General features: G+C 40.1%; 1 protein-coding gene across 4 annotated transcripts in view; it reads left to right on the forward strand.

Moving 5' to 3' along the window:
- TRIM9 (tripartite motif containing 9) overlaps window positions 1–11,335 on the forward strand; it is a 58,162-nt gene extending 46,827 nt beyond the window's left edge. For 2 of the 4 annotated variants that reach the window (XM_008571386.1, XM_008571385.1), the window contains 6 exons: window positions 968–1,156; window positions 3,806–3,847; window positions 4,264–4,287; window positions 5,320–5,623; window positions 8,021–8,183; window positions 9,635–11,335. In XM_008571386.1, coding sequence (XP_008569608.1) covers window positions 968–1,156; window positions 3,806–3,847; window positions 4,264–4,287; window positions 5,320–5,623; window positions 8,021–8,183; window positions 9,635–9,697 — 785 coding nt within the window. In that variant the 3' untranslated portion in view covers window positions 9,698–11,335. The remainder of the gene's footprint in view (window positions 1–967; window positions 1,157–3,805; window positions 3,848–4,263; window positions 4,288–5,319; window positions 5,624–8,020; window positions 8,184–9,634) is intronic. The other 2 variants (XM_008571387.1, XM_008571388.1) reach the window with 2 other exon arrangements.
- Window positions 11,336–12,905: the final 1,570 nt, after the last annotated feature.

Here is a 12,905-nt window from a genome sequence, read left to right on the forward strand (position 1 = left end):
TGCGCGACACTGAGGGTTGCGATCCGTTGCCAGTCACGAAAAAAGACAAAAAGGAAAAAAAAAGAAGCCTCCAATTGATGAAAGATCCATCTCTGGCTAGACCAAACCACTGCATAGAACCAGCTATTGTTTGACAAAAGAAAGGAGTGATTTTTGTAATTTAGAGAAACTAACAAGTCCTTCTAAAACTAGATCAAGTAATTAATAAGTCCTTACTCTGATAGAATAATGATCTTCATGCCAGATCTGTCTGAAAAGAAACAAAGACACTTTGCCCCCAGTGTACCTCACCACTGCCCACAGTCTGTTTATTATTAGAGAACCAGAGATGATCAAGTGGCATCCCTAGAACCTGACCGTAGTTCAAATTCAGGTAAGGCTCCTTCCCTGTTTACTTGTCCAGCCCTGTCTTTGTTAGGCCACCCCACATTTACTCTCCTATTCAAAGATCAAGTCTTTAATGTGCTAGTACAGAAAATCATCTCATCCATCAAGATATGAAAAAAATATATATTAGGAGGGAAAGGGGAAAATATGGAACACGAAGTTTGCAAAACTCATCATCTCCTAAATAAAACCTTTTAAGAGGCCATTGTTGAATACAGAGTAATTTCCATGGTAGCCAAAGAGAATGATCCTCTTGATCATCAATGAGTAAAATTAACCTCCAAATTCAACTCTAAAAATATTTGATTTAGTTAAAAGGAAACCTTCCAAAATACTTTCTCTACCACTAAAAATTGGAAGGAAATGAAAACAATTGCCTGTGATGTTGGAGGTGTCCTCTGGTCTTGGGTCCTGACCCTCCCAGCCCCCAGGCATATTGGTTTTGTAAATGCCTGCCTGTGGCACCCTGCAGGACCACATGAGGTTTTGTATGAATGCATTGGTAAGGCAGGTCTTGGGGAACCGTGCACAGGCAAGTATCAGATTTCTGATCTCTAGTTTGCGTTGATCTTACATTTAGACACAGATTCAGAAGAACAGACCCTCCCTTTTCCAGTGCCTTCGGAAAGATTGCCGCTCCGTAGAATGAGTCCTTTCTCCTCCACCCTTAATCTACAACCCAGCTTCCCCGGGAGATCCTACTTTGATTTCCGATCCTCACCCCATCAGCTGAGCTTGCATTCCTCTTTACAGTCACTCAATGCACCGGGTGAGCTGAGCTTGTCAGACTTTCCTCTGCATCTCTGTGCCATGAAGGCATCTCTGAAATACTTGTTTTGTTCTTGCCGTTCGTGTGCTTGGTGAGGGGGAGGAGCTAGTCTCTGTGTCCATGGCCTGCTTCCAGTATGAGGAGCATTTGGATGATGGCACTTTGTGGCGTTCTTGTTTGTGTGGTGTAAGACCAACCATGGAGCTGTGGTCGATGTATAATGGCATTGGAAAGTGATGAGTGAAGTTGTTCTTTTTGCACAAGCTGGTACCACCATGGATAACCCACGCTGTCATCACATGCAGTGGCATAGCACGGCACGGGCGCTGGCTAAGTGCAGGCTGTGGCAGTAATCTGGAGATTTGCAACCCTTCTGTATCCAGGAAACCAGCTGTGCCTGGGAGACTGGATCAGTGCATCCAGCCTAGAGTGGTCTGATTAAACATAGACTCAAGAGATCTTTATTGACAAAATAAAAGCAAAAACATGTCAATAGCAGAATGCATCCTACAAAGAAGGCAAACCAGACAGCAGAAAGTGAAAGCATTTTCTGCAAAAGCCTGTGCTCACTGGTAGGAGAGTCGGGCTCATGGCTGATTGTTTTCCTAGCAAAGGGGAGGGACCACTACTAGCTGAATTAGAAACCCATAACTCCTAATGCCTAATGCTCAAGGATACAAGTAATCAAAAAGTCTGGCCTCCCTGAAGTTTCCCATAGCCAAACCAGTTGTGACAGGGCTTGCAGCTGATTTAAGGGAAGCTAGACTTGCGCTACTTTGCAGTGAACCCTGCCTAGCAAATAGAATCTTAAAATATCTACGATTCCAACTTATTTGATCTCTTCAGGACTATATTGTAATCATGGATACACACGATGCACATTTCACACTTCCAGAAGTTACTTTTGTTTTTTATTTTATTCTTTTTGCTCATCCCACATCCTGGAATGAAGAAGGCCACAGCATGACAGTGCAAAAAGGATGCAGGGACTTCAAGCTCTCTTTAAAATGACATTTTTCTTTGTGCTTTTACGTTTCTTCTTGTTTTTCTGTGCACTACTGCCTTTCCAACATGCTTTGTTATGGAACTCCTTTCACTTGTGTCTAATGTATTGAAATATTGTTATAGTCTTTGTAATGTTTATTGTCTGAAGAATAAAATGAAATATGGGTTTTGGGATATTTGATGGGTATATTTAACAGAATTGTTCTAGTTGTATTGTTAAATCTTAAATGTGTGATGGTGTGTTTAAAGTAGTGAAAAAAGATTGCATAATACTTGTTTAAAAAAGACTTGCACAAGGCATGATTCATTTAAAAATTTTAAAAGCCCTATTCAGATTCTACAAATGTATTTCTAAAGCCGGATATGAGATTCAGTTTTAAAACTGAGTGTTTCATACTCACTATGTTCTAACCTGTGAATAGTAATTGAAGTGACAATCAATAGAAATCAAACATAAAAATAAAGTCAGCCAGGAGTTGGGAGAAAATTTTTGTATGTGAATTCATACCACAGTAAAATTAACTAAAAGTAATTAAGTTAATTAAGTAATTAATTAAAAGTAAGGTCATAATCTTTAGATTTTATTTTTAACTCAGTCATTGGTCCTCTTTTATAGTCAGTTGCTTTTTAAATTCTTATAAAATTATTTCATCAGCAGATTATCCTTCAGTTGTTTTAGAAATTAGCATATAGGGGCCTTACTAAATCGAAAAAACTACATTTTCCAGATCAGTCCCTGACACCACTAAAGACTGTAGGTCACTCACCTTTGAATGTTTTAAGAGTAGATGGCCTTCCTCCACCCTAGGGCAGCTTCTCATGGGGTAGCGGTGTCCAAATCTTAGGGAAAGAAGATGGTTGAAAAAGTTCCACAATATACCTGAGACCACTCCCACTACCACCAGCTCCTCCACTCCCTCAGATGAGAAGGATTGATGGGGTAAAATAACCTAAGAAGGAGATGAGTAATTTTTGTTTTTACTACATTCAATTCAAGTCACTATTAATAATTATCAGATGTATTTATTAACATATGGATTACATCACACATTTAGCTACATATGTATCATTTAACTTGGGCCAAGTCACAACAAAGACCTTTCGGCATAACCAGAGTTAGAAATTTGTAGAAGAGCAACACAGCAGAGTTTTATCAAGGTACAGTGTTTTCTCCATTTCAATTGGGTAAATTTTCTCGTTTTTAAAACAGTCAGCCATCTTAATATGGAAACGTTAGGGGGGAAGATTGAACTTGGAAGATGATGAAAATTTAAGCTGCAGAGTTTAGAATCAATTGGAGGAGGATTTATTAAATGGTAAAAAGATGCACTTTTCTCTTTGAAAGAGCAGAGAAGCAATTTTTACCCAACGTGCTTAACAACAGGGATACGTTCTGAGAAATGCATCATTAGGTGATTTTGTCATTGTGCAAACATCACAGTGTACTTACCCAAACCTAGATGGTATACCCTAGATGGTATAGCCTAATTTTTAGCCAAGTAAACTAACATAAACAGGGCTTTGTTTTTTTATGAATCAGGCCTCTGGTGACTATATTCAGATGGTGCTTTTTAAGTGTGTACAAATAATTTTTATCAACCTGGTTCTTGTTTCATAGCTTTGATGTGTAGTATCTCTTTATAGGATGCAATTTTGAGACACAATCTGCACCTTACTCTCAATTAGGCAAGTATACCTACTGTAATTGTTATCTTTTACTTATGTGATTGGTATGGTCAATTTCTTTCACCAAATAAATGGCAGCAGCTTAGTTTATGTCAATAAAATGTCTAATTGTCTTTTAACCCCATTATAACAGTTTTTCAAATTCGTAGAAAAAGTGGAAAAGATGCCTCCGTTTTTTAATATTATACCTAAAAGCTTACATTTTCCCCCAGTTTTCTTATACTTCAGTGCAAAACACTCTTTATGAGCCCTAAATTAGGTAAAGGTACAAGTCATACCAACTGCTGTAGTGTATGTAGCATTTGCAATTGAACCCTTTTTTGGTACTAGTCTATCAAAAGAGACATGTTTTCTTATCAATGCCAATTTTGCTTCCTATTTCTCTCCCCCATGCCTTTCACTTGGAATGACAACAGTTGACATTAAAAAGCTGTTGGCAGGTATGGAATAACCTTATTCTCTCACAAATAGCAAAAACCAAAGTGCATGTGAGGTAGCTCACAGGTTCAATAAATCAGCAATTACATTTCTTCAGAGTGTGTTATTTGTAGGCAGCATTTAGAACTCAGGGCATAACAGTGTGTACTTAGTGTCCATAATAAAGTCATGTGTGCTTAACGACAGGAATATGTTCTGAGAAACGCATCCTTAGGCAATTTCATCACTGTGCAAATATCATAGAGTGTCCTTACACAACCCTAGGTGGTATAGCCTACTACACACCTAGGCTATATAGCGTGGCCACTGTCATGTATGCAGTCTGCTGTTGATTGAAACATCACTAAGCAGTGCATGACTGTACCTACTGCTCCAGCAAAACAGCTTACCCATTTAGTGTTAGGAGTAATACACAAAACTGTATTTTTAAGTTATGAAGGAAGCAACCTGTCCTACATTCAAATCACAATCACTCATGAAAATTAGATTATGTTGCTTATAGCTTCACAGCTTGTGAGCTTTCACTAGAGCCAAGGAACTTTCCAAAATGATTATACTTTAGCACTTCTACCAAAGGGATATTTCCTAATTTCACTCCCTGTGTTTTATCCCTCCTTCATCTAGGACTCTAGATTCTAGCCTCCCTGCCTCAGGGGTTACACAGGCATCTTAGCGCATCCCCTCTCCCTTTATGTCTCTGGTGCACTGTTCTGGCAGTCACCAGGTGAAGGGACTTGCACCTTCCAAAACTGATGCCACTTCACTCCCGGATCACCTGGTTGGGAGTGCAGTCTGAGCCAGGTAACCCCTGCTGAATCGGTCATCCGTCCTCCATCTGCTTCTGGTGCAGAGAGTACCAACTCCCAGGACATGTCCCTCTCTGCTCACTTACAGCCCCTCTGGCCCTGGACACCTCCTTCCTGCATGGCAGCATGAAAACACAACACAACGCTCCTCACCTGTCCAGGAGTATGTTCTGATGCTTAGCTTGTTGGGTCCGTCTTATTAACCCTATTCTCTTCTGTCGTTCCCAGTGGCCTGGTTTGCTTTTGACCCTGGCTCAGCGCACTCAGACATCATCTTCTCCAATGACAACCTGACAGTGACCTGCAGTAGCTACGATGACCGGGTGGTGCTGGGGAAGACTGGCTTCTCCAAGGGCGTCCACTACTGGGAGCTAACGATAGATCGCTACGACAACCACCCTGATCCTGCCTTTGGTGTGGCCCGCATGGACGTGATGAAGGATGTGATGTTAGGAAAGGACGACAAAGCTTGGGCAATGTATGTGGACAATAACCGGAGCTGGTTCATGCACAACAACTCGCACACCAACAGGTACCCTGCAGCCCCCAAACCAAGCCTTCTTCACGTTGGCTTCTGCTCAGGAATGAGAGCCCTAGTTCAAAGACCTGTTACATAGATAACAGTAAGGAAGTCAGGCAGGTGGTCTTCATTAAGCAGCACAACCCTGCAGCCCCCAAACCAAGCCTTCTTCACGTTGGCTTCTGCTCAGGAATGAGAGCCCTAGCTCAAAGACCTGTTACATAGATAACAGTAAGGAAGTCAGGCAGGTGGTCTTCATTAAGCAGCACAGGAGGTCTATTACTCTGAGCTGAGTCCATCCTGTTTATTTTTTGCATAATGAAAGAGGTATGGCACTTTCCTAGACCCTTCATTGCTATAGTCCACCCATAGCTGGAAACTAGAATCCCCATGCATATCCATTGTACAGGAAAACAATCCAGGATTCTAAAACCCAGACCTACAACTTACCAGAAAAGGGCTGCTGGACAAGTTACTTCGTTTTTCCGAACCTCAGTTTCCAAATCCACCAAATTAGGATAATAATATTTTTCCATGCAGGGGCATTCTGAAGGTTAAATTGGATGAGGAAAAATGCCTCACACCAGAGGCACCTGAAAATAGAAGCCATTGTCCTTTTTATAATTATCAATATTCCTGTTTGAAATAGAAGCCAAAATTAAATGTTATGGATGCCTACTTGGATAGTTTTATACTTGCAACACTCTCTTACTGCATGAATTCAGAGTACCCAGTTTGCTACAGAAAGAGAATATAGTAAACCCTTTCAGGGTTTCCTCTACCACTAAAATATAAACAATTATAATTGAACACATACTATAGTTTTTCCCTGTCTTCCCTTTTTCCTTTGGTGTGTTCTCTTCAAATGTATTTTTCACACATTTCCTTGACAGAGGAGTGTCTACCATGGACCTTGGTCCACCTTATTCTCAAAGATTTTCCCAGGATACATTCTCATTGGTGTCTCTGAAAAAAAAAAATACAGTTGTGTTCATTCAGATCAGAGGGAAAGCAAGTCAGGCAGTGGTGGGATGACCGGACTCCACTGTCTCACCACTGATCCCCCTCTAGCCAGTAAACTCCTAGGGCCTCCTGTTCCCTTGGATAGTTTCTATACATCTCCATTTAGGTGTGTATTTTTCACTATCATGTGAAGTGATCACACACACTGTTTCAACTTGATATCAAATCCTACTGGATGTAGATAAGCGGTTATCTTCAGTGATTTACATTTGAGGGAACTCTCTGTCACTAGATTCCTGATAACCATCACCCATGCACTATGCTTACTTTTTCCCTTTTAGCAGCTTTATTTTGGAGCAAAGGAGTGAATAATAACACAACCATCACACACCATGTAGAGAAACACATTCTTAAAGTTGAACACATCTGCTTGCCTGCAAGCTGCATGTCACTTGTGCTGCACGTCACTTGTTAAACCTGTGAATTAACAAGATGCAATTTGTAAACCTTTCTTTTCATGAGTAGGTGCAGTCTGTATTCTGCATGCAAAAGGAAACAAGTAACACTTTTATATTTCTATGCTCTGCTGAGATGAGGATGAAGTTCAATATTGCTAGATCTCAAAAAGAGGAAAGACAAATCTGATCATCCATGTTTAGTGGCATTTTGTGAAACCGTCAATGCATAAGACATAATTCTTTGTAAAATGACATTTTTATGCAGCTTCCTTAAAATCACTACATTTCCTGTAGTATAATTATTTCACTTTACAGGGAAGAATCCTCTTCTTTGATGTTGTCATTTTACAGAGAGCCTTTAACATCTTAATTCAAGTTCAGCATGCCAAAAAAATTACTGTCTTTCTGGAATGAGTTTTTCTATTTAATACGTAGCATAAGGTCCCAGATCCAATTTCTTATGCATATATTTTAGGTTCAACCTAAGTGCTTCCTTATTTTGACATTCAAATTAAATCATTTTGTATTTAATGATGTTTAATTCACATCATTTGTGCAAAGTGCAACACAGGTAAAGTCAGAGCTGACAGCCCAAAGACTATTTTTTTTCTAGTCGTTAGTGTTTTGTTTCCTACTGCTGTGGCTCAATGGTACAAATACTGTGTGTTCATTCTCAGCAACGGCAGAGCAACCCATGCATTCTCACCAGAAGCAGAAATCTCCCCCAAGGGAGTGAAAATTGCGGGCAGGGGGAGACAAAAAAACTTACTCTTTTTATATATAAAGCACAGATATACATACAGTATATAAACAGGTATACAGTATATCCGTGGTATTAAATTTTATATGAAGAGGGAAAAATGTTTAAAAAAGCTGGGGGTGGGGAATAATTTTAAACAAGCTGCAAAACACAGGTTTAACCATACAAAAAGGGAAGCTTCTAGAATAACAACAAGCAAGTGAGACCCAATTTTTTTTTTTCCCACAGAACTGAGGGAGGGATCGCAAAAGGGGCCACAATCGGGGTCCTCCTTGACTTAAATAGAAAAACCTTGACGTTTTTCATCAATGATGAACAGCAAGGTCCCATAGCGTTTGAGAACGTGGAGGGCCTGTTCTTCCCTGCGGTCAGCCTGAACAGGAATGTGCAGGTAAGTACCGGGCCCCTGGACAGAAAACAGCTTCCGCCAGGCCAGGGGCAGCTGAATCCAGCCTGAGAAAGGGAAGCTGACAGTGTAAGGCCCAGACCAAGACATGAAGGAAGGGAGAAGAGAAAGGCATCAACGTGACAAGTGACAGTATTCCACCCCAGCCCTTCTTTACACATCTAGTTAACAGCAAGTGGGAAACTGGAATTCTATTGATGGTTTGCGAATGATCATCCCTCTGAGTTCTAGTTTCATCTCTAAGTAGAAATGAAAGCCTTTAACCAACTGACATGAAAACAAATGAAATAACTTATGCAAAGCTCCATGAGAGCCTGAGAAGAAGTGCAGATGTAAGATTGAAGTACTAGTATCGTTAGCAAAAAATTCAAGCATCTTCTTTGCACTCTTGCTCAGCTCTGTTAGGTATGAAGGGACTAAAAAACATAGTCCCTACCGACAAGTTAGTTACTTGTGATTTATTATAGATATAAAATAACAGGCTTTTCCCATTTATTCCACAAATATCTATAGAATGCCTTTAACACTCCAGGCACTATTATAAGTGTATTAGTCCATTTCTGTTGCTTATAACAAAATACCTAAAACTGGGTGATTTATAAACAAAAATGAAATATATTGCTCACAGTTTCTGAGGCTGGGAAGTCCAAAGTCCATCTGGTGGTGGTGACAGTGACCCAGGGGTCTCACATTGCAAGATGGTGGAAGCAGAGAGAGCAGAGAGAGACGGTTCCTCATTCTCTCTCCTTTTAAAGCCCTCAGAATCATGCCCATGGCCACCATTTTTAATCCATTCACTATGGCATGGTCCTACAATCCAATCACCTCTTCAAGGCTCCACTTTTCAATTACTATAATAGGATTTCCCACCCCCTTAACAGTCACAGTGTGGGCCAAGTTTCTAAAACATAAAATTTGAGGGACACAATTCAAGCCTCAGTGAGTTTTGGGGGCACATAATTCAATCCACTACAATAAGTATTCGGGATACATCAGTGGAAAAACAAATAGAAATCTTGCCCTCATAGAGCTTGCATTCTAGTTATAGGAGACAAGTAATAAATAATAATTACAACTACAGTGGTAATTATATGTGTTAGAAAGTAGTAAGTGCAACAGAGAAAAGACCAAGGGTAAGTTAAGGAGACCAAGCGTGTATCTCCAGTCATAAGGAGCACCATCTCTCCAGAATCCTTTAAAAGAGGCAGGTGGCTGAGAACCATATTACCAAGTGTTGCAAGGATTAGGGAGCTCACCACAGTGGACAGGCTCTTATCACAGGCAGAATTCTGCACAAATTCCCTTTAATGTCTACTAGAATAGACGTTAAAGAGGAGTGAACAGATCCCTTTTTGAGTTGGGATCACACCCACTGTGCACTGTGTTGGGGTTGGGGCACCCGCGGTGCTTGCAGAACTCACAGTCTCGTTCCCCAGGTCACGCTTCACACCGGGCTCCCAGTCCCTGACTTCTACTCCAGCAGAGCATCAATAGCCTGAGGATGTGCCGTGGGGGTGCCCTCTGCCTGTTCTTCCCTCGCCTGAAAGAGCCAGCGAGGAGCAGTGGGATGCAGAGAGCCAGAGGGAGATGAGAAGGAGAGAGAAGAGCTGCCCCTCGGGTCTTCACTCCACAGATCTGCCCCTTCCCTCCCAGCCTTCCCTCCCAACCTCTCCACTGCCGTCATGCCCGCGTTTGCTTCTGTGCCCAGCATTTTTAACCAACAGAGCACAGCCCACCATGTCACTTTGTTTCCATTCCCAGATTTTGCTTTTATTTAACTTAATTTTGTATGTAGGTGAGCTATATTTCATTTCTTTTCTGATGATATTATTGGTGACATACTGAATAGTAGGAAATCAAAGCAAAAATAAGATCATTACAAATTGTTATACATACACATGCTCTTCAATTTACGATGGGGTTATGTACTGATAAATCTAGGGTAAGTCAAAAATATTAAGTCAAAAATGCATTTGATACCCTGGTAAACCCATCATAAAGTTGAAAAATCGTAAGTCAGGGACCACCTGTACTAGAAAAAAAATAGACAAGGGTCAAAGAGGCTCACTGGCAAGATCTTTCAGGTTCTTTAGAATGATGCTAAAAATCTGCACATTCTGGCCATAACATCAGAAATGTGCCAACTTAATGCCTTTTCAACTGTGCTATTTTAATTATAATATCTGCTGCCATTCATCACAGCCCTTATTTGGTAAAAATTATGTCAGCATTCTTATTTTTTTAATGCTGCAATGATACTAAGCCTTAAAAATGGATGTTAAAAAAAACAATAGTGACCAGAGGCAGAGGACCCGTTCTCAGTAATGGGCGATCTTAAGTCGCAGTCCACAGCATTCACATTCTCAGGATAAACTCACTTGTCTCCATGTATACTATCTGTGCCTGCTGCAAGTGAAAACTCATCCACTCTGCTGCCATTCACGATCTAACTTCCTGGAGTAGTTGAAATTATGTTTGGAAAACATGAAATTGTATGTCATTACTATGACCGACAGCAGAATAACAACACTTAATACTTCCATATAGAGATAGGCTTATACAGATGTTAACCCTTTAGATTCTTTAGTTTGATATGAAATTTTAGAAAATGTAAGACCCAGAAAGAAGTTCTGATTAGTTGTCTAAATATTTTCCAGTGAGCCAAGAAATTCACCATAAAAAAACAGAATAACAAATAGAAGAGATAGGATGGGAAACCTAAAAAATTAAAGTTTGACAAAAAGTAATATATATAAATAGCTAATTATTTACTTTTGTGCTTACTTTATTTAGGCTACTTCTATCAGTTGCAATGTTTTTCTAGTTAAGTGTATCTAATTTATTGAATGGGTGCTATTCTGTTTTGTCCTTCTTAGTTTTCCTTGGCTACAGAAAAACTCTGTTGCAGGGCAACACTAGTTTGATATTTGATTTACTTTCCAATGAGACTCGATGGCTGGGCCGCTGTAAACTCATAGTTACTCTTGTTCTTTATTAAATTCATCCTGCTAATTAGATTTCTAGTGACTTGTAACACGTAGTTTACATTGAATTGCAATTATAGATGCATACAGCTACTGTACTAGGAAAATGTTATTTCTGGTGTGCCAATAAAAGATTTTTATGAGAAAACGAAACGTCTCTTTAGAATTTCTTTGTTTTTACCTATTTTGGGTGACAATTCACCTTTATCAGAGCAATATTTCTTTAGCGAAGTGTAATTGGAAGGTCTCCAAGAGTCTTGAAAGCACATGGTCTTTGCCCTATTTCCTTGGGAGGGTGGCACTGTCTCCTGGTTTTACTTATCTCCTGAACCTTAATTTGGTGTGAAATGTCCACAGTTTAGATGCTTTGGGGGTCTGCCTCCAAACCTTGAGGACTTACTTTAACAAACTTTCTTTAAAAAGCCACAAACTTGTACAGCAAAATATAGTGTCCCTGACTTTTTCAAACCTGACTCCATTAACATTTCTTTGAATGGCTAAACAATACAATTGTTTTAAAATAATTACAAAATTATTGATCTCCCTTACATTGTTATTAGCTTTTTAAAATGAACTGTTTCTGTTTTTTATTAAAAGAAGAACATTACCTAAAAGTACATGATCTAGGTTATAGTCTCCCAGAGTGGAACATTACACGGGTGGCAGCAGCCGCTGCTCTCTGTCCATCCCGGTTTCTACACAATCCTCTTTCCTTACCCCCTACTGTGATACTTTTTTTTCTTCCTCAGTTGGCCCCACCTCTCTCTTCCCAGGTCTCTTCTCTTCTGTTCACTACCTAATGGAACACATTATACTTCTCTCCTGGTACTAAGGTTAATGGGACTTCTGATCCCCAGTATCTCCTCATAGGAATGATTAGGTGATTTGCAAGAAACATCCTGTTTCCTGGAAATGACATTCCTTTTTTCCTGCCTCTAATGTATGCATTAGTCTTTTGCCCATCTATTCAGCTCACTGTTAAGAAAGGAGGGTTTGCTATTGAGTTGGAATTTCTGATTATAAATCAAGGGAACTATAATAATTAAGTGAAGAAGTTCTCAGGTCACAATACCTTATGATTTATATGAATAAGCTAAAGGCACCTGTATATATTCTTCAAACATATGTGCCAGCTACTTCCACTGAGACTGGTGTTTAGGGAAGCTTGGGTCTGACATAATACATCACACATAACTGAGGCTAAATAAATCTTTTATTTAACTGAAGAACCAGTTTTTTGGACAAATACAGAATTGGTGGTACAAGTGAACAGGAGAAGCACCTAATTAAATGCACAGAAACATCAATCTGGACCTTTTGATTTATTACTTCTCCACCCTGCCATAGCTGTAGAAATGCTGCAGAAATATATATGTGGATCACTTCTCTGGGAAAAAAGTGATCAAAATTTTATCAAATTTTGATACCAAGATGGCGACGGGTCTGGAGTGGCCGTGACAGGAGACAGCGCAATCCTGTGAGCCGTGCGCTGTGATACCAGAGTATTGATTGCATTTCCAAGAGCAACAAAAGGCGAATAATTCTTTCAACAACGATCCTACAAGCGGCAGCAGGTTGGAGGTTTTGGGGCCGACACAGAGAAGGACTCCTGAGAGCGCCCAAGTCCGGCTGCGGGAACAAGCGATCAGCCCAGACATCAAAGACCAGGAAAGCCAGCAGAGGACTGCGCAGAGACGGAGTGAAGCACGTCAGACTGCCCCAA

The sequence above is a fragment of the Galeopterus variegatus genome, unplaced genomic scaffold (assembly GCF_000696425.1).
Source record: "Galeopterus variegatus unplaced genomic scaffold, G_variegatus-3.0.2 Scaffold687, whole genome shotgun sequence".
Taxonomy (NCBI): domain Eukaryota; kingdom Metazoa; phylum Chordata; class Mammalia; order Dermoptera; family Cynocephalidae; genus Galeopterus; species Galeopterus variegatus.